Source organism: Grus americana, chromosome 10 (assembly GCF_028858705.1).
Source record: "Grus americana isolate bGruAme1 chromosome 10, bGruAme1.mat, whole genome shotgun sequence".
Lineage (NCBI taxonomy): Eukaryota > Metazoa > Chordata > Aves > Gruiformes > Gruidae > Grus > Grus americana.
Window position 1 is genome coordinate 9,039,925 of NC_072861.1, and position 26,627 is coordinate 9,066,551.

Genomic DNA, 26,627 nt, shown 5'->3' on the forward strand with positions numbered 1-26,627 from the left:
ACAAATATATAAGTAGTGAGAGGGGGTTTAGATGAGACAGTGATCATTCCTTATACTTGTAACTTAACTTGTGACATGTATATATGATGAGAGGTATTTTTCTTCAGCATACAGTCTTCCATATTCTTCCTCTTTCTAGTCAAGTGTTTATTTTAGTGATGAAGCTAAAATAATGTATTAGTGACTGTTTACAGAGTTTCCTACCTATTGCTAAGTCCTGACAACAAAACATTGGACATCTGCATGACTTAGTGAACAGCTAGTTAAGTGCAGAGATCTGTATATTAATAATAGCATTTCATATGCATTTAATGTTTCAGAATGACATTGGATTGACAGCTTTCAAGGTAGGTATCTTTTATGTATCCACAGAGAACTTACAAGAGATGCAGCAACGAAGAAATCCTATACTGCCTTGCAAGACTGTTTCATAATTTTTCTGCCAGAACAAGATGATGATACTCATGTTGCCATGATCATGGCAATCCTTGGCTTTTGATGAGACTCTCAAAAAGAATGTTTTGTGCACTATGACACCTACCCAAGAGGATTTTGACAGACAACAGATTCATTCAAGTTGAATACAAGGACTATCTATTTGTACTTCTTGTTAAACACAGAAGAGATAATAAAGACTTTCAATTGTCCTGAATACTTAGTTTCTCTATAAAGTCTTCTGTTTAACCTGCCTATCCTATATTTTCAGATTTTGTTTCCTTTTTTGCAGCTTGTTGCCATATTACATTTTTAAAATCCTAGGATTTTAAATATTGCCTCATGGAGATGTAGAATTCCACAATATTTTATCCTTATAGAGTGTTTGGATTATCTTTTTGTCAAATAATGAAGGCGTTTTTTGTTCAGAAATTTTTTCTTTTGTCTTTGTTTTGTAGTTGTAAATATTTTTCAAAATTACTGTAAATACAGTGTGTATAAATATTTACATAAACATATACATATCTTTTAAGCTGTCTATCCTTGTTTATTCAACTTAAGAGCCATGTTCTCAATATCCCAGTTTTATCTTTCACATTTCACTATGAGTCTTCATCCCTTTATAAAGGCTCTCCATCCCTCAATGGAATAAATATAGAAGAAAGACAGCATCATATATAGGAACTATACTTTCTTCTATTGCTGTTATTTTAAATTGAATTTAAAACAAGTTTGTTAAGGGGAGAAGGCAACATAAGAGAAGTCCTGAACTGGAAAAAACAAACTATTAAAATATTCTATGTACAAAAAACATCTGTGACCAGTGTATTCTCATAGCTTTTCCAACTGCGGAACAAGTATATGCAGATCTTCAAAAGACTGGATTGCCTTTATGGCAAAATTTACATGCTAAGAAGTAGATACTTCAAGACTGATTGATTCTTGGTTGCACTGACACCTTTGTAATTTAAATCCGCAACTTGGGTCACACAAAGGAAGAGGAGAATGCATGTGAACCCCTTTAGAGTCAGAATCTGCTTTTGTTTTGTTTGTGGGTTTTTTTTCTAAATAAATGCTGGGTTGGGTTGGGTTTTTTCTGAATTCAAGAATATTTCCACATTCTCAATTCCTTCAGTAGTAGGCATCAAAAGAGCAGAACATCCATGGAATCCTTAAGATAAATGCAGTGTTTGACAAATTACTGTATCTGTCATAAACAGGAAACCCCACTTCCCTGGCAGAAGTCACACACTGATCATCATCATGAAGAACGAAACTCAAAAGCGTGCTGATTGCGATCAGTCTCTCATGATAAAGTACAGACAAAACCATGGTAGCGAACATTCATTGTCCTGAAAACTATCTAGGCTGAATTCTATGTCAAAGGGTAGAATTTGTCACTGAACTTATGAGTCATTACCTCATCTTGCATTCTCATGGTTGTCAGGCGTGATTTTTCTACCTCAAGGTTTTTCTCTTTTAATTGTCTCTGCACATCTGCAAGTTCCCTGCGATTCTTCTCCTTGCATTCATCAAGCTGGTTCTGAAGCTCCAGAGTAGATGTTCTTGAGATCTCTACCATTTCAGACATCTGTGAAAAGAGTACATAGAATTTTTTTCCCTAAAATATTGCTGCAAAAGGTTCTATCACGCTTAATACACCAAAAGGGGTTTTTCTGCAGCTTCGATGTTCAGTTCATTATTTTCAAATGGAAAATTTATCAAACATTTGTTTCCCAAATTAATTTCTATGCAGAAGTGTGAAAACACAAAACAGTAAGATTATTTTCTAACAGTAAGTGCAGCAAAACTATTATCTTTTTGCCTATCAGCAGTTCTTCCAGCTGACTGATGTAATGAACTGCATGGTCACACTTCAGTTTATCAATATGAAGTTGTACGGTTTCCACACAGATGGCAAAGTAAGTCTAATGCAGGAGCATTTTGAGAATCGACTGTAAAACTCTGAAATACCGCTGTAGCATACATTAGAAATAAACTCAAATCTGGGATCTTGTTTAAACAAACCAGAAATGTTTTACAACAGTATTTTGAGATAGCGGTGTTCCAATGACTGTTCCGGCCCTGAAAGCTTTTACTGATAGCCTCTAGGTTAAAGAGAGTAATAGTAAAGTTTGCATTCCACTTTCCTTTACACATTTTTAAAAAAAATTATCCTTTACAATTTCACAGCTCATTTGCTTCTGTCTGTTAGATATTCAGCTTACTGCAGCCTCTTTGGAGCGAACTCATACCTCCTCCTGTAACTTTTCAACAGTCTTGTTCAGTTGCCATCGTTCATTCTCCATTTCATTCTTTATCTGCTTTAACTGTTCCTTCTGCTGAGTTTCATCTTTTAACTGCTGAGTTAACTGTTGCCGCTCCTGCGAAATACAACAGATGTTCTCCTGTAGATTAAAAAAATATATATAATGAAATGTAGACCTCTCTTTTCTAATGCCTTGAAGGAATGTTATATAACACTGTGCAGCAGTAATACCACCAGCTGTTGTAATATTAAGACAAACTTAAACTAAAAAAAAATGTTTAGGGAGTTACAGTTTGCTAGCCAGTATAAGATGAAAACTATTTTAGTAATGAGGTGCTTTATCCTTCCTATAAATTCCTAAAACACTGTTGCAACATTTGTAGGACCAAAGGTAGACCCTTTTCATGATTCTCTTACATGCAGAGCATACATTCATCTGCAGCTGCACACATCAGCAAGTGCCACCTCCCGCAAAAGATTCAATATCCATTTCAGGTTTCACATTTTCCTATAATGCACCCATAAAAGTCTTCTCAAAAACTTTTTTTCCTAGGTAAAAAAAAAATAATAAAATAAAATACAAATCTGTTTCTACGATGAGTGAGAAATAGCTAGTGAAAGTTATTTCTTCCTGAAAGAACTTTTGCCATTAAAGTTCAAACCAGACCTTCATTATCTGGATTAAATTTTCAATGAACTGCAGAGCTATGCTGTATGCCTATCTACCAGGAGCTCCAAATGTGTCTGCTATCACATTCAGGATGTTTAAAAACTTACCACCCTCCAAATTCTAAATACTGTCTATCAGCAGAATAACTGACTGTCACTAGTTCATTCCAATACAAGAAAAGCAGCTTATCTTCCATCTGCATATTGGGACTCTCACCTCTTCCTTCTCCCTCCATAATAAATACCTTAACGGCCCTACTCTAAATAGACATTACAAGATTAGAAAAAGGGCTTGTTTTTATGAAGTCTGAGAGGCACCATTAAATTGATTAAAAACAGATTATGGATAGTTTAAATTGTTCCAACAGAAAAATGTAAACAATTAAAATAATCATAAATTGTAAAAATTATTACAAAACATTGTTTTACATTTTAATATTGGAAATATAAAGTTTTGTTGAATATCTAATACCTATGATGCTTATTTTATTACACTTCAAAAAACTTTAAATGTGAAAACACAGTAGTATTTCTGTAGACAATATAGATCAGAATCTCAATAAATAACTGTTCTGTTCTAAGAGAAAAGAAAGAACATCGTCAAATGTTAGAAGTTAGAGATTCCTTTAGATTCATTGTCTTTCTTACATTCCTGTCAAAAAACCACATCTCTGATACAAACAGGAGTTATGGTGGATGCCTAAGAAGTGTATACATAACCCTAAAACATGCTGGGCGCTAATAGATGTTGTTTTGCAAGCCTAATTCTACACCAGAATTTATTTAGCTGACACCAAAGGATTTTAAGAATCTTGAAAAGGTTGAGCTTTAACACTTCAGTTCTAAAAGCTGCTGAAGTCTTGGGACCCTGCTAATGTGCCATATTTGAACAGGCTATAAAAACCTCATGTGTTCCCCCCTCCATTAGCCTTTCACGGATCATTTAACTTTACTGTTTGTTTACACATCCTTGAGAAACAAACTGCGCAGACACAGATCAGTGAAATACATTGGGGCAGAATAATGGTGCCAGCAGGATGCTGTTCTGCATTTCCAGTGTGCTGAAAAGGGAAGTAAACATCAGATCAAATCTGGTCACTCTCTTTACTTCAGAATTATCAACAACAACAAAAAAACCCCAAGCCCAACCATTATTAATATGAGAAGTTCCATCTACTAATCAGGGCAATTGCCAAGTAATAATAGGTATGAATAATTACAATATTTAAAGAAAACAATAAATGTTTGATGCAAGCAGTAGATCACCTCAATTTTCATCACACCATGCTAACTTTTGTCTGATTTTCAGATATGCAGCCGACTGAGATGCCCGAGATTGAAATTTAGCTTTTTCTCGTTTGAGTTATATTCTGGCATCCTGAAAAGAAAAATCTGTACTTTTCATGTATTGCATCTCTCCATTTTCATCAACATATTTTCACTGTTTATTACCAATAAAGGATGATAAAACAAATACTAACTACATTACTAAAAATTAAAGTGTTGTGAAGTTGTAATCATAATTATTTTAGTAGAAAATGTAATTCCTAGATAACTGACCTGTTCCAAGAAGAAATTTCAGGTTTGCTGAGTTTGTTTTTAGTTAGTTCAATAATAAACTGACAGTGGCAATGCTACTTCAGAGTATCATGGGAGCTGAAGTTCAGGTGCTTCATGCTCTCATTCCCCCAAATCCATTAAAAGTCTTTCATGCCTGTGTCCCTCTTGTGGTGCATCAGTATCTGTTGAGCCATCTGATGTGCCACAAGAATCACAGGACTAAGCAGTTCCAGGACCTAGTAAAGATCCTGTCACTTTCCAGCCTCCCCTTTTGGTAGATCACAAGCAAAGGTTTCTCTAGGTACATATAAAGTACAAGACTGAAAAAAATTTACACCAGTGTTGTTTCTTACCGAATCAACAAGTTTTCAATGCACAATCAAATGGTTCACATGCACAACCATTCTCTTTGGAAAAATGTACAATAGCTGATTGTTCTCTGGGCTTGATGAATTCTAGTTGGCTGGAAATGGTGGTTTTCTTACTGCACCATTCTGCATCATTTTCTTCTCAAAATCTATTTAATAGGTGTCCATATTATTATCTGTATTATTTATCTAGTAACTATGCCACAGAATCATTTATTCTTCAAATAGTGAAATAACCACTAAAGCATAACAAGAGCCTTGTTGTTTTGCTAGAATGTAGCCAGCAGAAAATTTGATATGTTATCAAGGTATGGGGTAAAAAATATTCCTCACTGAAACTGAGCATTGCAAGAGAAATTATCTTTATTTTACTAAAACCCCTGCATTACAACAGATATTATTTCATTCTTGTAATATTATTCAGGGGAAACAACATGTCATATGTAGTTTCCCATCAACAATCATTTTCCTTGGGCAACACAAATTAGGATATGGGATTTCCCTTTTCTAGATTAGCTGATAAGAGAAAAATACTAATAAAAATTAGCATGCCTAGTTTAACATTAATATTTGAGACAGACTAATATGTCATGCTAGAAACAACTGAACTTCCATTTATATCACTTTGCTTAACTCAAGTATTAAAAACTATGATGCAATGGAAATATCGCTACCAACTATTCAAATGCTGCAGTTTCCTCAGTGTCTAGCTTTTCAATACACAATATTGAATTTCAGTATTTGAAATTTGGGATGTCCTAGAGGACAGCTTCAATAGTCAACTCAAGCATAACCTCTAATTTGAGTTCCTTTCACATACAAAACTCCTTGAGTACTTTTCACTGGAATTGGCTGGCCTGTCAGTTACAGCTTAACCAAAAGTCAAGTAAACTGTTTGTCAGTTGCCAATTTAAAGCCAATCTGTAGTGTCAATTAACTACTTTGTGAAGAAGCTTAAGTGTTATTTCAGTGCAAGTTAAGGGCAACTCTACAGCAGTATTTCTCAATTTCAGGTTGGTGGACAGACAGTGGTCCAGAAGACAGGGAGCCATAAAATAACAATAGAACACACATTTCCACATCAAGAGAAGGAAAGAAAACGAAATGTGGGGAAACAAAAGTAGTAATTTGTTTTCTTAGTAACCTACAAGTTCATTGTGATACTTCCTTATTTTTCCATACAATATCAGTTGAACCATCTCTTTATAAAATTAGTAACTTTTTTCAACTGATAACTGAAAATTAACGATGTATTTCAACTTACAGTGCTCTGCAACACTAATTGTATGTGCCTACCATTATTTACCACAATGAAAAGATAAGTTTCGTTTTCTTCAACCCATGGAAAGGATCCTGTATTCAGATTGTTTAACTTAACAAGCACAGAATACTTGGCACTGCAATTCATAATGTGGTATAATTGATATTTTTTAATATATTCTATGGTTAAGGTGCATAATAATTATATTAAATTATTTCCTTTCCCAAGAGAGTTCAAGAAACTTCCAAAAGTCTTCTCAATGTTGCAAAAATGTTAAGACGTATTTCATTTCTTGAAACAGAAAACTACAGAGAGGAGGCTACCCTAAAACAGAGGCTATAACACAGCATGAGACGCTACAAAAAATACTACTTGCCTGACCATCCATAAAGAGAATTTCAATATATACTGAGGTTGATTTTAGACAAAAGCATTAAAACAAGTTGTCTATAATTATTAAGTGTATTCCAGCTGTAACTTTTCTGAGTAGAAATTTGGGGTGGTGGATGAATAGATTTGGCTATGTTTACAGTAAAGATGTTACAATTCTATTCGTATTGTCATTGACTTTCTTACGCAAGTCCACCATTAAAAGTCATTTGTATTATGTAAAAAGCAAAATGGGCCAGTCAGGCCCATCAGTTTATCACAGTTTCTACTGTGATAAACATTATTACTGTGCCAAAGTTTGTAGTCTAAATTGTCAAAGGTAACGCAAGGCCTAATCAGCCTACTGCACAACACTGTTCATCAAAATAAGTAAGAATCTAAACACAGAAAGGCTGAATTGTTCTAAACAAAAGGGACCACTGATTACATCCTGAAGTCCATTAGTGCTTGCATCCGGTGGACAAGACGACTGTAGAATCAGAAAGAGGTTTAAACTTGATGTGCCAGAAATTAGACATAAGTTGTGAATAAAATGACAAGATAGATTCTTCTATCTGTGACCTTTCCTAGATTAATTTGGAGACCCAGTCTGGGCACAGCATTACTTGGCATGATGCCAGAAGGACATGCAAACAGAAAAGAAAGAACACACTTTTCAAGCATCTTGACCCAAAGCTAATCAAGATGCAGGAGATGCATATGGAGCATTGATTCATGTTGTGCAGAAAGGTCAAGCCAGACTGCGATAGAAGGGAGTTCTTAGAGAACAGAGCTAAATGCAAGCCAGTGATGAGCAACGGGCCATCTTTTGTGACTGCACAGACTATTAGCAATACATACAAGCAAATTTGGAGAATCAGTGAGGTAGAACAGATAACCAGATTTAAAAAGAAAAAACCCCAATGGACCAAAAGCCTCAGATGAAACACTTACTGATGTAGTTACAAGGAACATCAACTTAAAAACATCATTTCGTAGAAACAAAACTTGCTTACCCATACCGTTAAAACCTTATATTCTTGAAGTACATTCAATTTTAAAGACATAGCAATATTTTCTTGTTGTCATTATTTTTTTTTCCTTTTTAATTAACTAAACCATGAGAACATTCCGGTTCATACAATCTTCCCTTGGCTTATAATCCACTTACAGACAAGTTTCATTTTCAGATTTTCAGAACAGTAATGTAAAATTTGTGGTGAAGACAAAAAGGGGAAACAAAAAAAATTTAAAAAGGGTTGCTAGCAATGTACATGTACCTCATTTTTGAGTCTGATTCGTTTGATAGAATCACTTAAAAACTTTGCTTCTAGAAGCAAAACTAAGAGAATTCTAAATTATCCGATACTGTAGAAATAGATACTTCTTTGGTACATGTAAAAGGTGAATTACAAAGAGGAAAGATTAGGTTTGCCACTTTTTCAGATACAGAATATGATGTCAATAAAAACAGTTTTAAGATTGATACGCATTCATCTCCTCACTAAACAGATCTGAATTTTCATTCCATCTGAATCATTCCATCTTTACTCACACACGATACTGCCAACATCCCTCTCCACTGCTCTGAAGTGGATGCATTCTCCACATGATTAATTTCTCGGCTAATCTGGGAGAAAGCATATCCTTTCCTGGATACTGAGTAGAGTAAGGAGAAATGAGGACTTGATACAGACTTTAAGAGGCTGCAAATTCTAGTGATACATGTTAAATTTCTCTGGTTTTGTGATGAAATATACTAGTTCCATCACACATTTGCAAACAAGACAGGTTCGTAAAAAATAAAGAGAGAAGCCAATTTCCTGATGTTTGTCTACTACCAATATTTTTATTTATATACAAGTACAGGTTTTTATTCTTTTACATGTCAATACCTACACACAACAAGACCTGAATGATTATTCAGAATAATAAAATAGATTTATAAAACCTTAGGCATTTTATTTTGCAATTCATGTCCCTGAAATTTTGCTAGATCCAGTGATCTAATAAAAAGACTTTAGCAAGAGAACAATTTTAATTAGATGATGCTATGCTTTCAGGAAGCATTTGAACATTGCAGTGAGGTCTGGACTTTAAAACAAAGTGTACTTCAAAAAGAATGAGATGCTACTCTGCAGAAAGCAATGGTGACTCAGGTAAACAAACAGGAAAATTAAAATTTAAATATTTCAAATTGCTCTTGTTCTTACCTGCATATCTTCTAGTTGGCTTTCCAAAGACCTTTTTAAGGCTACCAATTCTTCTGCCTGTTTTTCAGCATGTTTCAAAGCTTCTTCTAATTGTTGCTTCTCTTCCTGTAATGGTATGATTTGATACATTTAGAAATAATGGCAAGGCCTTTAACCTAACAAGTAAACTGAGCTATAAAGTATGTTTACTCTGGCCTATCACTGATCTCCCCAGTTCCAAGCTGTGACTGGCTTTCACACTGGGGAAATGTTTCCTATACACGTCAGTAAACCGCATACTGCTTCTTGAAAATCTGCTGGTTTTGCTCAGCCTTCCTAACGACACTGCCTATCCTCCTCTTTGTCAGTTTTTGTTCTTATAATGTATCCTTTGCAAACAGGAAGGAGACTACTTAAGGGGCTTGTTTTCTTAACTTACCTCGTATCTCTTTATTTTTTTCTTCACTGATTTTTCTTCTCCTTTCATATTATCAATTTGTTTGTGCAACTCTTCAGTTTTACTCTCTAGGTCATTAACTGCTCTCTTCAATCGTTCGTTTTCCTCAGTCAGCTCTTTGATTTGATTTTCTATACTATTTCGCACCTCTTGTGCGGCGTTTCTTTCACTGGCAAGGACAGCAGCACTCTAGTCAAAACAAATTATGTAATGTTTAAAAAAAAAATGCTGTTTTCCAACAGACGTTTAATATGGCACCACAGCAAACAGAGCTAGGAAATATACCTAGGATATAACATTAAAATGTCAACAAAGAATTAAAGTCTGTATGCATTACAAACGTATTTTTATTATTCATATTACTGTGGGAGAACACACAAGGAGTATTTTTTTTCTCAGGTATACCTACATGCTAAAGTAACATATAACACCTGAACAGTCTCATGCCTGCCAAGACATATTTTCAACGATAATATCTTCCTCTTTACTATCCTGAAATATTTTCATTACCAAATCCCATTGTTAGGTAATACCAAGTAATCTAAAAAACTTAACAGACATCAAAAGCCATATGGACCTTTAAGGAAGAACATATTGATGAAGAGTGTCTTCCACAACAACGCAAAATTTAGGCAGTCTTGCCCCACTGCTTATTCCAAGCACTAACATATACAACACTCTACATCCATGCAACTATTTGTGGGACTGCAGAGTCAGTCAACTTAAGGACCAGGATCAACTGTCGTATACACACCCACAGATGTAAAGAGATCTTCACACCGAAGGAAAAAAAAAAAAAAAAAAAAGGAGAGGGGGGTTACTGGGAAAAAGCCCAAATCTGTTCAAAACATGGTCCCACAAAGCACCACATCAGCACAGAAGAGCAGATGGTGAGCAGGTATGAACAAGCAATAGAGACTGTAAGTACTTTACAGTGGTATTGGTGCAGCTCTACCTGCATATATCATACAGCCCACACGTGGAGCTGTACTTACTCAACAGAAGTTCTGCTTGGTTTTCAGTTACTGCCTGAGGATGGAAGGAGTTTAGTACTGAGTTCAACTTGTATTCAAAGATATACCTTGTGTTTTTTTCAGAAACACAAATCAATATACAGCACAAAGACAAATTATAATAAACTACTCATCACAATTTATCACATGTGGTGATAGATTTTTTTTTTTTTTTTTTTTTTGGCAGGGTAACTGGCTGCAGCATGTAACTTTACAGAGCTAATCATCACCTTAGTCTCATCACCTACCCTCTCTAAAACACCCTACTATTTATTGTGGAAACCATGAGTGGAAATATGTGTCTATATTGTTATACTATCTATATTGTTATACTATAACACAGACCAGGTATGACCTTGTAAACATTTAATTCTGTGGAGTAAAGAGCTGGAAGGATTTAATCTTTGCTCTTCATTGACTTGTCAGTCAGAATCACCTCTGAATAACATAATCTGAGATATAATTTGTGGTTCTTGCTCTTGGGCACTTAGGGTCTGACACGAAGCAATATTCTGTACAAAGACCTGGTTCTCACATATAAGCCCACTGCCTTCTACATTAAGACCTTAAACAATAGTAAGAACACGAGAACAGACGTATCAGTCAACCTAGACCAGTATTCCCTCCAGTGGCCATAGCTGATGTTTACGGACAAAAAGGCGAGCCTTTCCCCTTTGCACACTCCCAGCTCTCACTGTTTTTCCTCCATAAATGTATCATCTATTAATTTATCTCATCCTTTTTAATCCATTTACACCTTGGGCCTCTACATTATCTGATGACAACAGGTAATTACACATTAATTACTAAAGCATAACATTTTTGCATGTGAAATTTTGTTTATGTGGCTGAAAACAAAAGAAATTCTACACAGTAGTTTGGTAAGAAACTATTTTGTGAAATATTTCATGAAAGCATGAAAATCAATTTTCAGTCACACTGTTTTTGATTGCAGCTCCTGATTTTCCCCTCTCCGCTCCCAGAAGGAATAAGCAAAGTTATATAAAAGGGTGTTTACAAGGTGCGCCCTCACTAGATTGTTTTCTAGCAAGCCACAGCTTTAAAATCATGCAAATTAGTTTGATAAAGCGGTAACTCAGAAAACACTCAGACTGTCTACAGGGTCAATGAACTTATTATACAAAAAACTGGCAGCATAAGTAGGCTGGCAAGTTCTGGTCTTTTGAAAATACTGAAAAAACTTGTTCTTCTAAGTACATGACTAGTTAAAAGCTCTGAAATAAATGTCTGTTGATGCTTTAAGTTCTCACATACTGAAATTTCAACAGCATTATTTATATATTCCTTTAATTTTTGCTTTTTGCATACAGCAAAGTTTCACTAATTAGCAAACACTCCACCAGTGGCTCCTTTTTGTCTCATTTTTCCTTTCTGGAGCTGAGTGAAAGCAGCTGAGGCATGCTGGGGAGTTCAGGGAAAGGAATGTTGATTTGTCTGTTCTTTTTCATCCAACCGCCTACACAGGGCTGCACAGTAAGAAAGGACCGCAGCAGACCTACACTGTACCTGAAGATGCCACTACCTCATCTACCATGGTTTGCTCTACTTTCCCAACACAGGAAGCATTATTTACTTAGATGTGTACACACGCAGAAGCAAACAACCAAACAAAACCACATATCTACATACATAAATACACACATAGACACATATATATATGTATTTAACCTAACAGGTTCAAAATTAAGTTCAACCTACACCGATGCAGTCGTATCTAGAGATCTGCTCCAGTCTGCCTTTTGCTATATGTATCTTAGGATACTGTTCCAGCCATTAAAATTAATCTAAACTGGTATTCTATCTCGTTTTTCACTATGTATTTCAGTAAGTTAACAAGATGTTAGGTGATTACCTATAAAAGGTAGAGAAGTATAAAGGGCAAGTTGCAAGTATAATCTTTATTAACCTAATTTAGAATACTGGAATTAAATTGGGTATATAAGTAAAACCTGCCTAGAGTTCCAGCTGTCTGAGTGACGAGCACTTAACCAGCAGATCTCCACAGGTCTCCAATGACCTTGGCATCATTACAAGGGTTACAACCTTCACATGAACAAACTGTTCCCAAACAAATTCCCTAGCATCTTAAGTACAAAATTCCTTTCACCTGAAAGGGGTATGTCTTAAAAAATACCAATAATAAATATATACACTCACACACACTTTTTCAAGATAGCAGGAAAATTCTCTTAGTATATATGCGGACCTTTACTGTATTGTAGTTGGAGAGTGGGCATTTTTTGTACATATCTTCTGGGGAGAGTAGGAGAAATTTTCTTCACAGTGCACGTTTCACTGTACGATATTGTTTCAACATCTTTAACTTGTTTCAGATAAGACTGAAAAGAAACACAGGAGTATCTATGCTATCAGTTTACCTTACACAAGTATACTACACATATAAGGCATGGAGATCCCCTTCAGGATATCATGCAGGATGATATTAGAAAAAACAATACACGAGTATCTTCAATTTGATAGTAAAATTTATACAAAGTCAAACCACACAAATACAATTTACATATTCTTTGAGTAGAAAATACATACATAGCATCACTTCTCCAAAAGAGTCAAATTACACAGCTGGATTTAGATAGAAAAAAAAGCCTATATTCATTTATATCCAGTGTAATGAGAATGGCATGCAGAGCTCTTCACTGGCATAAATGAACCTTCTGGATTATAATAGCTTTTGGCAATATATGCCATACCCTGTAGCATATTGCCACAAAGTTAGGGTATCAAAAAACTCCATGCCTCTTCCCTACCTCTGCTCTAGGTTTTCTCTTAGGAAGACAGGTGAACATGATAGAAAAGAGCCTAGGTATCATTAGAAAGGATATGCAGAGGAAACAAGCACTGAAATACAGTTCTGACAGAACTTTTAGCGACACTATTAGGCGAGAACCTGGTGGAGAAAGATCCCTATCCATATATTGCACAGTTACGTGAGTTTCAGGCCAGCAGCTATCGAATCATACATGGACACTGCTGAAGTAGAAATAGATTGTTGCATCCTTTGCGTATGGAACTCTATCACACAGGCAGTGTACTCAACTAGCCCCAAGCAACTAGAAGGCACTATTACTCACATGGAGACCATACGTTAAATTTACCACTCTGTCATTAGAGATGGCCCACTATATTCTGATATTCTGCATAAAATTCCCCTAATAAAACATGCCAGTAGAAGATATGAAATTGCACTGAAATTACAGAGAAATTACTATGTACGTTGATAGATTTTTAATGCCAATTATTGCACTTCATAGGCTAAAACTGAAAGTGGCAACAGCATAGACAGTTTAAACTGTACAACAGATGGTATTTGCTAACAGCCAGTGGTAATCCTATTCTCTTTCATTCTGTCTACATGAGCAAGAAGGCACAGCTTTTGTTTAAAATTCAGTGACTGGTCACACATTCAAAAAAGGAGTTGAAAGCTGTTTGCAAAAGCATTGAATTAGAGTGGGTTAGAGTGATGAGGATGATAGCAGAAGGATAACTGAATACTACAGGGCTAGTAAGTACAAATGAGGAAAAAAGCCAGACAGGGAGAACTCACATGTACAGATTGCACTGTGGATCCATATCCTTCAGTCTACACATGATTTATTTCTAATGACACTGTACATAAAGAGTGTGAGTTAAAAAAAGGTCCTTAAGGACTACATCAATTAATGACTCCTGTTGGTATCCATTCATAAATCCTATACATCGCTAGATTTAATATTTGGGGATGTTGGTAAAGTTTTGGCAATCATTTTAACTAAGTTTATATAAATTTAACCCATGGTAACAGAACTGGGTAAAGGTCACAAAATAATGATTTAAGCTGAATATGAAACATTAACAAATATGTTAATATAACGTGCTCTTTAGTTCACAGAATTGTGGATCAGCCTCTTCAGAGAGTTGAAATGAGATTGTGTACATAAACACATACAGAGCACATTAACAGATAAAACCGGTTAAACAAGATTGTTGAAAACAAAAGCTGGAACAAAATACTGTATAGTCAGACATATTTGCCAGACAAAAGAGCCCCAAACCCCAAAACAAACAACAACAAAAAAAAACACCACCTCACCTCCCCCCCCCCCCAAAATGGGGAGGGGGAAGCAGGCAGAGAAATCATATCAAGCATTGAAGTGGGCTCTTTGCACCTTAAAATTAATGTATCTCAATTCCAAGACTGCAGTGTCTTCTGTATGATACATAAACCATGCTTATTTCTTTTTACTCCCACTTGCTAGTTAGAATCATAGAATGATTCTAATAGTTGTGGTAGTATGTTTTAGTAAGGCAACTTTTTACTATATTGTATTATGGAATTAAATTTATGTAAGGTATAAACCCTAGAGCATTTTCCTTGTTATGTTCGTTTGCCTGCATTTGCTTTGTCTTTCCTTCCAATCTGTCTGTCCTCACTCTGTCTTCCAGGACATTCAGTGCCTTCTATTCCCCATGTTTAGCTTGTTTCACATTCAGATTTCCATCTCTTCAATCTCTAAAGGAATAACATCTTCCTCTTAATATCCACATTCTTGCAGACTTCTTAAACACACTCATACCTTCATCTCATTTATTATTTTTGAATACATGAAATATTTTATTATGCTTTTTCCAATTTTATCATGTTTAAACTCATGATTTAAGACTGAGCAAGCCTTATCAGCAGACTTAAGGTACAGAGATTAGGTAAAAGAAGCTGGAAATGGGTTTCAAATTTCTGAAAAAAGCTGAAAAAAGAAAAAGCCTGTCTAGAAGAAAGAAAACATAGCTGTAATGATGAGGTCCTACAATACAAAGTCCTCTGTGTCTGCTTGAAGATAAGCTTCTGCATTCTGACATTGTCATTGTGCCATACTGTACATGCAGTACCTTTACTTATTAGCCCAGCAGTGGACTCAAACCACCATGAATAAAACAAGTTATCAAATCCTAAAAGAAAGGTCCACTGCAAAAAGTCATTTTCCAACCACAAAAAAAGATCATACGTGTAGGAAAATAAAATCTATGGTGGTCAATAACCACTAACATTTTTTAATAGTTCTCATACAGTTTAATTCTGAAGCTTAAAGGATTAGTCGATCAGCTTGAGAACAAGTCAAGAGTTTACAGTAAAAGAGCCTGTTGGTGCAGAAATAAAGGAGTGCTGCAAAAATAAGTAAGGTAGTAAGAGAAAGGATATTTTCACAGCTAAGGTACCCAAATGCAGCCCTAGAGAACCTGGACTATTCTTGTCTCTGCCAAAAAGCTCCTGAGGCAAGTCACTCAACCAAAACTTTCCAGAGGCAATCAGTAACTGCAGGCTCCTTAATTTCCTTGGTGCTTGATTTGAGACACTAGGGTTTGGTTTCCAAAGTCTGGAGTGCACAGTTGCAACTGAAACCAGCAACAATTGTACCCTGACTATATCAGGGACTATATAATGGTTAACATCTTAACCTAAGCACCTTAATTTGAACATGAACAACTCATGGATACTTTTCACAGTTATCTCCCTACCTCTTACTTTCCTATACATAATACGGGGAATAACATTACTCACGAGCTTGCAGCTATACTGAGAAAATGCATTAAAGTTTGTGAAATAATCAGTATAATTCTTTCTTCAGAAGAAGCTTTTAATAGTATGTACTGAGTGCAGAAACAGACCAAAGTCTGAAAAACATTGATAAATGAAATATTCTAACATTGTGTTTAAGTGAGTACAAAGCTATTGTTAAGTCATAACAGAGAAGAAAATGAGAGAATGCACCCACATACATATGTGTACTATTTGATCTGGTACATACACCTGATTTATAAAGTTTTACCTAGCACAGGTCTGCTTATCTGAGCCCACGCAGTTGCAGCTGCTGGAGTTCATATGCATGTGACATTTAGTTTTCAGCTTTAGGTTTAAGGAAGTTACTCTCCATAAAGGAATTTCAATTCCCTCACTTCTCATCCTGCACCTTTCAGTTGTTTTGCCTAACAAGAAATGAATCTAATGAAGTTTGGGTTTGTGTCCTCATATATAGTTGTATATGTGTCCAGAAATATTTTAAAATATATTAAAATTAGTCAAGACCAAGTTTAAATAAAGCAATAAATATTGTTCCAACTCCTTTGTTGTAGAAATCTTGGTAAAACGAGCGTATACTCTTCTACTCTCAACTTTGGTGCAAGCAGTGAACAGATTTAAAGAATCAGAGATGAAGCTCAGTTAGTACAAAAAGCATCAAAATTCTTCCCACCACCCATTATTGTGTAAACTCAAAGAAACTGGACAGAACACACAAACAGGGTCCTTGAGATCAAATGAAATATTCTATTTCAACCTGAATACTGAAAAAACCCTCTTGGACAGGAATGCAGAAAATGTTCTGTGGCTCCACACCTTTTTTTACCACACCCTCAACACTGGCAAAGACATCAGAGTGGTTGTATAACTGATCATTAAAAATGGTTTTGGCTGACTTCAGTGGTTCAGCTAGTGAAATTCCCCTTTGGCAGTGACTGCACAGTACGGGACCTTTAGAGTCCTTTTACAAAATACAGGAAGAGCTAAAGTGAGGGGAAGCTAAGTATCTCATTCGCAGCTTATTAGGATTGTTAAAGTTTGGCTAGATTCAACATTTATTAGGCACAACTCAGCCAATTTTTCTAAAAACCTTTATATTTCCTTTCAGAATCAAGTTCAACTGAGTAAAACTGAATTCAACCAATTAAGTGTTTGTTCTTTAATTGCCATACTTGAAGTACAAATCTAAAGAATAAATCTCCATTCAAAATGAGCTAAAACACAAATAGAAGTATTTTAAATGGAAGTAACAGACTTTCAAATATTCTTTCCATATTACATATACTTGTGGAATCAAAGTCAATAACACGATAATCTTCTAAAACCTTCTGAAAAAAACCAGGAATGGTGTGCTGCTCACTTCATTCTGTTTCTGGTGTGGAAGACTTAAGGTATCAAGGAAGATATTGTCTGCTGAAACCAACTCTAAAGTCTCATGGGCCAACTTTTTAGGTTGATGCTGGACTAGTTCTTTAACTTCTTGAATTACATGTAAAAAATTTCATGTGGCTTCACGGATTCAGCTCTACCCAGCTCCCCCGGATGATCCTCTCCTTTTTGTATATAAACAAATCAAGTTTAAATAAAAAAAACTAGACACTGATTTCCCTAGGTAACATGCAGGTGATTTCCAAAGAAATAAAAAACCAAAACGAACGTACACCCAAAGACCGACACCCAAGGAAAAAAGACAAACATACTGAGTTCTCAACGTAGGGACAGTCCTTTAATTGTAATCCTTATTAGCTCTTCAGTAAAGACAGCTTCTGAATTCACTATTATTCAGGTATAGTCATCTAGTTTTTAAAGCTCATGAATGCAAATAACAGGTCTTTATTTCTGTTTGTAGCTCAGTTTGTAGTTCCAGTATCTTTCCCCATGGTGTACCTTTAGGCAATTCTTCTAACCTCAGACACTATTTCTTAAAGCAGTTGGAAGCCCTGGGATGAATAACAGAGCAACATTGGGTAGCATGGGTAATAAAATATCATACCTCTGAAAAAGGAACGTGAAAACTCCTTGAAAGCAAAATGGAGCGTTTAGGCTACCAACCCAAAAACAAACAAACAAACAAACCCAAGCTTGTGGAAAAGAGACTAATGGCCTAAATGGCTTTACTTACTGCTTTTCTACCTTACACTGATTATATTAATTCTTCCCATCACCTCAAAATAAGGCCTAGCCTACTTTAACGCATGGCTATGCCTTTGGAAGGTAACTATCATTAGTTACCTATTAAAAGGGTCAGTGTGTTTTTATCTCTTAGTGAGGTATGCTGCAATCAATCTGAATCCTCAGCTGTACTTCAAGAGATTATTCAGTAAGCAAGTGCACAAATCTACAAGCAAATCAGACTGTCTTGTCTTCCATTTCAGCTAGATCCATTCTACTAACTGGTTAAAAATTATTCACTTGTGACAGCATAGAGAAGACTTGTTTTCTTGCAAGGCCATTTTCACTGATCTAAACAGTATCATATCCTTAATATCATGTCCAAAACTATTTAGGTTTTCATTTATGAGATTTAATGAAAGATTTAAATGCCTACATTTGAAAATTGAGAATGCATCCCTTATTTTACACAAAACGTATTAAACAAAATTTCCCAATATAGGCATGACCTAACATTTACACAGTTATAAAATCCAGAGCCAGGAAAGTATTAACCTCTCAACCAGTAGCTATATCAATGTCATATTATCCTCCTAGCTATGTATCATGACATACTCAGACCAGGTTATACTAACAGTTCTTTCAAAGTCAGAAGTTGTTGCAAAGACTAGAGTAAAATATTAACTGGTTCTGTGTTCACATTGTACCCTACTGAATGGGCTTAGAGTCAAACATTTCACACACATACACAAACAAATATACACTTTCACAGGACAAACCACCTGAACACACATATACTGTCTTCTGCTGGTAAGGATTAGAGATCCTCCTGATGGTATTAAAGATGTATCTGACTGCACAGGCTCTTGCTAACTTTCAGAAACAAAAACAACCCACAAATGAACAATCCCCCTTCCCAGCCCAAACTAAATGAAATAGTCCTGGCTGAATAAGGTTCACCATGGTGAAATGACTATTACATATAAAACAGTTGTTGGTTTGGTTTTGGTGGGGTTTTTGGTCTTGTTTGGACGTGGTCCAATCCAACTCAAATAGAATGTTGCAGGACAGTTTTGCTCAGAGGCTTTCTTGACTCTACATACAGTATAAAAACCATTCAGTTGTAGTTTCATGGTATCGTCAGCATCCAAACAATGTCCCCACTAAATAAATGGAGGAGTAAATTGCATGGAAATGAAAGACCAGAGGAGTTGGAACTCAAAAAGCTTGCTTTAGCACCAAAGACAAAGTCACCAAGTTACATCTTCAGTGCACTTTAGAGGCACAATTATTATTCTTGTTGACACCACAGCTAATATTCCTTAATTTGTTTGGTGTTTCATTTAATGGGTGCCTAAAACCATGCATGATGCTATTACCAAACAACTTCCTTTCCATGCACAGAACAGACACTTACAGCAAAACAAATCAAATCTGTCTCCCAGATTTTCTGTATACAGTTCTAAAATATGTGTTTCCAATAATGATGCCTATTTAAGGAGTGCCTGCAGCCTTCCCTTCTACCATCACGCTTCTGTCTGTGCACCCTCCCTCTCTTTGCCCCATTCCATCTGTGTTCGTAGGACCACACTGGAAATCAATCAAAAACATACCAGGCTTTTAGAGGACTGGTAAAGGAGAGCAGAAAGGGGTGGGGTGGGGTGGGGTGGGGGCAGGTCATGAAAGAGGAAACGTTGACTTGGACCACTCACTCCACTATTCTTTGACTCTGTATACAGTTTACCAATCAGCTTCTACCATTGAAACAAAAAGTGTTATTTCAACATGGCAAAGGCCGCCTCAGGCAAGCAGAGGAAAGAAAAAACCCACCAGTGGCATTTGAAATCCTGGTTCACCTTTTTAAATCTTTTCCAATTGTTATGTATCTTGTTTGAGGTGAACAGACTAGACACAGACACAGTATTCAGGATGCAGATTCGGATGAGTTATGGATGTATGTATACAAGGGCATAACGATGTTCTTATGCCCAAGTAATTCCTATCATATAATTTGTTTCTTTTACTGCTATCAAGGTGATGTTTTTATAGAGCTATTTATTATAACCCCAAGATTTCACCTTAGAGTGGCACGTTAGTTGGGATCCTTTTTTTTCCCCATATATATAATTATATAAATTATATTTATCTATCACTTTATTTACCAAAGCGTCTTTGCAATGTTCCACCACCAGTTCTGTCTTCACTTTACCCTGAGTAACTTGGGTAACCACTGTTTGGTGTTTGTACAGCATTATTCCAAAATAGGTTCTCAGAGTACACAAAATCTAGTTATGTTTCATTTTGCATTTAAACTATGTATGCCAAGTCATTTCTACAAGAAAGGCATACACAGTTTATGTCAGTATCATTTACAATGCTTAAGCTAGGTTTTGTTAAGCTTCTGCTCTATGTGGGAGATTTTCATTAGCTTTGAGGAAGACATATATTATCAGGTTAGGTAGAAAAAGAAACAATATTCACTTTCAAAAGTTCTTTACAACTCTGTGCTAGATGCACCTAAATTCACAATCACTACATACAGGTGGGGGGGAATAAAACAGAAAAACTCAAAGCTTCTTCTCATCTACAATGCTCAAATTTTTATATTATTTTCTTATTTTAAAGGAGTACACTTTTAGTTCATAACATGTGCAGAAGGTAACCACTGTCTTTTGCTGTTCCTACCACCTGCTCTGGTAAAATTCCTTCTTCTCTTTAATCATATCACCTGTCTTAACACATACATGTCAGTTAAAGCTCACATGACCACGAGCTTCATTGCATTCTTAAATGTGTTGATAAAATGAGTCTACTTCTAAACTCTGAGTGTCTGTTTTATCATTTTGATAACAAGGTCAGAAGTACGATGAACCCTGAATAAATCAGTCAAGGTCAGGCTTAGATAAGCCTCTTCATAATGTGATGATTACAGCTTTTTCTGAACAATATAATTTGTGCAGACTGCTTCTCAAAACAGACATATATTTGACAGTGCTGTGCAGTTTGCAACTGCACTTCTGAACTGAATAAATTTCAGTGGAATTTGTACTAGTTGCAATTTGCTACCACCTTTCACCTACAGTATTACATTCCAAAAGCTATTTCCAAATTTTACTGAAACAGCAGCACTTCATTTACAGTGACAGAGCGCTCATGGTTAAGGAGTACAATTCTGGCCTGTTGTGTTATAACGTCAGATTAAATAATAAAAATTTTTGTACTACATTAAAACCAGGAGGGGATTCATATTCATTTCTGCTCTATCATTTGCAGTTATGGAGAAATCCATTTTTAATTAGAAAAACATTGTTTTTTTAATTTATTATTAAATCAAAGGCAATTATTACCCCACAGAGGTATGTTATGAGACAGTAAAACTTTTACTATTGTTAAATGGAAATAGTCTGGTCTCAGTCTTTAATAAACAAGCAGCAGAGTTAAGAACAATCACAGCCAGCTCAAGACTACCACAAGCAAAAGACATAAAAGTGAGTTAAAAAGGTAAATTGTAGCAAAGAAAATTAGTATCTTAATATCTGTGGCTTTATATAACAATCTCTGTTAAAACAAAAGAACCCCAACCTACCACCACATCAGTGAGCATAAGAACAGAATCTCACATGACAAATAACCCTGCTCTTTTCCCCTATCAGATAACCTTGAGTATGTTTCAAAACATGATTTCAAAACAGATCTATGTGGCATTCTAATCACACAGACTAAATGCACTGTAAATTACTTGCCAACCTAGCTGATGTCTCCAGCAGATGAAAAATTCTGTTGCTTTAACACTGGCACAAAAATTACTTCCTTTCTCCCTGCAAAAACTTCCTTTTTGGCCTAACACATACCACAAAACACTTTTATTCAGTGTGCCAATTTGGATGATATAGAAGCAACATAAGAACTAACAACCTTGTACACACAGACTCCAATATACCCTGATCTATCAAACATCAGCATCCATATTTTCTGTATGATAAACCACTATTACAGGATTTACATACCTGTTTTCCTCATTAAATATAACAGAACAGCCCTTTCCACTAATCTTTGATGTAAATTTCTTGTATCCCACCAGCCAATATAAATCTTTGTAGCTTGCAATAATATAAAAAAAAATATTTAGCAGATCAAGCAGCTTCAACTGTATAAAACATGTTTTTCACACACACTGCTGGGTATTCCACATTAATAATAAAACAAATAATTAACATCATATGTAAGATCACAGCAGATCACTACTCATCTAACTCCCTGCAGAGACTGGTTATTCTTTCCTGATAGAGGATATATCAAACTCAACAACTAATCTTGGCCAGCAGGCATAGAGATAATGCTGGCTTCAAAAAAATCATTAAGGGTACTAATACTAGTGAGATTTTAAAAAAAACCAAACCACCTTCCAATTAAGCATGATAAAAGTTTTACTTAAAAACAACAAAAATCACTTGAAGTAAAATCGGAAGAGCAGAACTGATGCTTACAGCAACATTAATTAAGTTTCACTTTTGAGCATCTTATGAAATTTGCTATTAGATAGTTATAAATAGCATTTATTTACTTGCATGACATAGTCTATCTCTAAGCCACAGCAACCCAGTCACAGAGACATTTCCCAGACTGTGTTATTGTTACGCCAAACAGACAACTCTTTCATTTCTTGTCAGTCATAATTACAGTTCCATAATTGAAATACAGTAAATTACCATGCAGTAACTTTGAAAGATGGTTCACTGAGGTTAAGCTGTCACTACAATTACTGTATAATAAAAAATAATAATTTAAATGTTCTACTTTTCTCTCAAAAAAAAAAAAGAATTCAGTTCAAGCAGCTCAGATGAGTCAAATATCTTCATGATGATGTAAACAAATAGAAACAACATATTTAAGCAAAGCCAAACAATCTCAAGTAGAAGTCCTAGGCTGCATAAGTAAACCCATGTATATAAACTCTTCTAACCACTGAAGAAAACTGCACATTTAAAAACAATCCTTTAAAAGAATACTCTTTATCAGAATTCAGTCATACAATGTCTACCCAGCGTCTTGCATATGTACTTGTATTTTACTCATAAAGGACATAAATCTTTGGAAACTTCTTCCAAGTTTCAAGCTTAATTTTAATTCAGTTCTCCATTATGTTTTTGGCCATGACCAGTAGGATAACTGCAACTCATCTAACACCAAGGAGGTGTGGATAAAACATATAAATTAGCATGGACATTTGTAAGCATAAAACTGGGTCTACAATTTTGACTTACAGTTGGTCAAGCACAATTTGCCTGTAGAAATTTTCTCAAATATTTGACAGAAATAAAATGAGGGAAGGGGATGCGGAAAAGACACAAATACCTGTCATTGTAAAAATAATGCTCAAAATTTTATGAGATCCTTTTTAAAAAAACCCAAACCTTTCAATAAATTCCTAGCTGCTGTCTCTGCAAAGATAACTTCACAAAGGACAACTTTTGGAAAACCGTAACAGATGTGCACATCTGAAAACTGTTCCTATTCTCCCTCTCACGAAGACTTCCTGCTGATGCTAGAAGAGGCAATTCCTTCAGTTCTATTTTCCTCCTGACTGCTTCCAGACACTCGATCCCTGCTGTTTCCCTTGTGCTGGCACTCTGACTATTCAGAAAACAAAATAAACTCAATAAAGGAAAAGGACACAAAATAAAACAAAAAACCCCTAGTAGTAAGTAGCTGAAGGGACAAGGTGGGAGAATGTAACCAGGGAACAGGATGTGACACAAAGAGCTGAAGGCAGGAACAGCGGGCTGCAGAGAACTGCAGAGAACTGCTAGAAGCTCCACAACTGTAATTTCAACAGCATCACTGGCAAAGCACACTGGCACTCTTCAGGCTATTCTCAAGGTTTCAGTGATTCCATTTAACACAAGACAAGCAAAAGGTCCTCTGTACTGTACTCTCACCTACTCTCTCACAAAGTTTGCAATGAAGCAAACGTAGTAAATAACTGCTTGAAGAAAGGACCACAACTTCAGTTGTGACAATCAAAACATTGTATTAGTGTATGAAATAAAACTTATCCTCAGCAGCTAATAATATCCTAGCCTGAATCTTTACCTATTTATTTTGCAAGAAAATAGTAGTATCTGAAAGCATCTAGTATACAACATCTGTGAGAGGTATTTTTCCCTGTAGAGATTAATTGTAATCACTTATTTCACCTCTGTTGCTTTCTCCAGGTTCTGCTGTAGACTGAGCAATTCTCTATTGTGTTGCTCTTTAAGTTTATCCATCTCCATGTCATGGCTAGATACTTCTTCTTTCAGTGCTCCTTTTAAAGCTGTAAGCTCTCTCTCTCTCTTTCTCAAAATCTCTTCTTGTTGATCTTTTGCTATTAATACTTCTTGCAGATCCAGCTTCATTTGCATCAGCTCCTAAAGAACAAAATTAAACCCAATTGCATGACAAATAGTTCCAATGGACGTTCCGTTTGTGTTTCAGAGAAGGAAAGCATCTAAGTATAAGCTCCTCAAGTCCAATTTTGTTTTGTATGACTGATGTATTTTTTGCAGCTTTTATAGTAAGCTAAAAATTTACTAAACCCTAAGATTATTAGAAGTATAACACATAGCTGATGTTTTATATAATGGGTCAACATATGATGCTGCAAAACTATGAAGAGATTTTAATGGTGTATGTTATGCAGTCTGTAAAACAAGCAGGAGTCAAACTAAGGTTGCAATTTAACAACTCTCTCAGTCTTACCTTCTGTGACAAAGAGGTAGATAAGAACAAAAACCTTTTTTTTACCCACACTGCAAGAGAAGCGAACTCAATGATAATTCCTTGTTGTCTTTTCTGCCGGAAAGAATAAAGTTGCTTCTGCAAGTGCTGAAGACAAAACAAGTGCTTCCCAGCTGAGTCCATGCCTTTACACCCTTCCTCCTCCCACCATGTTCACCCTAGAAGTCATTTCCCCTTTCCAAATTGCTAGGAAGGAAGTGGGTAGTCAGTGAATCTGAAGAATAAATACACACATGCATGTATACAAACAGAATAAAATAACAGCAACAATCAAAACCATATAGATTCAAGAATTACCTAATTCAGTATTTCTCAAGCTGTGAATAATTGCACTTTCAAAAAGAATGTAAACTTCCCCTGCACTGAAGCAGGATCAGTATATCTAAACTATTCCTGACACACATATATTCTGTCCTTAAAAGCCTACAACGAAAGGGATTCTACTACCATCCCAGATAGCCATGTTCCATTGTTTAATTATCCGTATCAATAGAAAATGACTTCCAACATCTACTTTAAATGTCTGCAGCTAAGTCTCTCATTTCTTACTCTATCCCCACACAACATAGAAAAATTGACCACTATCTCCTTTCTAGCAACATTATATAAAATGTGCTTTTGACTCTTCCCTCACGCCTCCATTCAGATTAAAGTCCTTTTTCAGAGGTAATGTTTTTTCAGTACTATCACCATCATTCCACATAGTCCCCTACTTATGTACAACTTTCAACTGCAGTACCTGGGATTTAAGACGGTAATTTAAGAGAGTAATCAAATCTCACCTACAAAAACCAAGGTAGTTCTACTCAGCATGTCTTGCATACAAATATCTTTAATATTCCTGAGATCTACTGTCTATGCTTTTGCTCCCTATTTTGCATTTTAACATTTAGGTTCCACTTCGTAAGCTAGTTCTTTGCACTTGTATTAAGAGAAGTTAATTGTTTTGGTTCTACGAAGTATTAAGATAATTCTGAATTCTAATCTTCCTCTTGAACCATTATGCATTGATACTCTTACACACCCTTATAAACAAATTTAATAAGCAGTGTTCTCTATTTCATCATCAGGATATTACTATAACCAGGGCTACAGCCAATTCCTCTCTCATCCCAAGGTGACAGAAAACCCAGAACTCTTTTGTTCCTCTTCAGACTCAATCCCTTCTCTTCTCTCCCTGGACCCATCAATAGAGAGTCAACAATTTAGAGACTGCTTTGGTGAGTTCTTTTAACTTACTTAGCTGAATCTCATCTAGCCTTGTTAATATATATACATTCTTTAAACTGATCTTCCCTGTTCTGACGCAAATCCTATCTAATTGTTAAAACTGACTGAGATCATTATCTGGATAACTTAGCTGTCCCCCACCCATTATGTTGTATGTATATTTGTTCTCCTGTTCTATAAAACAATGGTACTTATACTTTGTTTTCATTTTAGTGTTAATGTAGTTGTTATAACATGCTTTCTTAGGTCACCTAATAATAGTATATTGTTTTGATTGACAGAATGGGAAAAGCTAAGGCATGTATTTCTTCTACCTGTA

General features: G+C 35.6%; 1 protein-coding gene across 6 annotated transcripts in view; it reads right to left on the reverse strand.

Moving 5' to 3' along the window:
* Window positions 1-26,627, reverse strand: part of CGNL1 (cingulin like 1) — a 62,980-nt gene that overhangs the window by 14,054 nt on the left and 22,299 nt on the right. For 5 of the 6 annotated variants that reach the window (XM_054836436.1, XM_054836433.1, XM_054836432.1 and 2 more), the window contains exons 8-12: window positions 24,496-24,708; window positions 9,563-9,769; window positions 9,145-9,249; window positions 2,691-2,843; window positions 1,856-2,026 (exon numbers count right to left, since the gene is read on the reverse strand). In XM_054836436.1, coding sequence (XP_054692411.1) covers window positions 1,856-2,026; window positions 2,691-2,843; window positions 9,145-9,249; window positions 9,563-9,769; window positions 24,496-24,708 — 849 coding nt within the window. The remainder of the gene's footprint in view (window positions 1-1,855; window positions 2,027-2,690; window positions 2,844-9,144; window positions 9,250-9,562; window positions 9,770-24,495; window positions 24,709-26,627) is intronic. The other variant, XM_054836434.1, reaches the window with a different exon arrangement.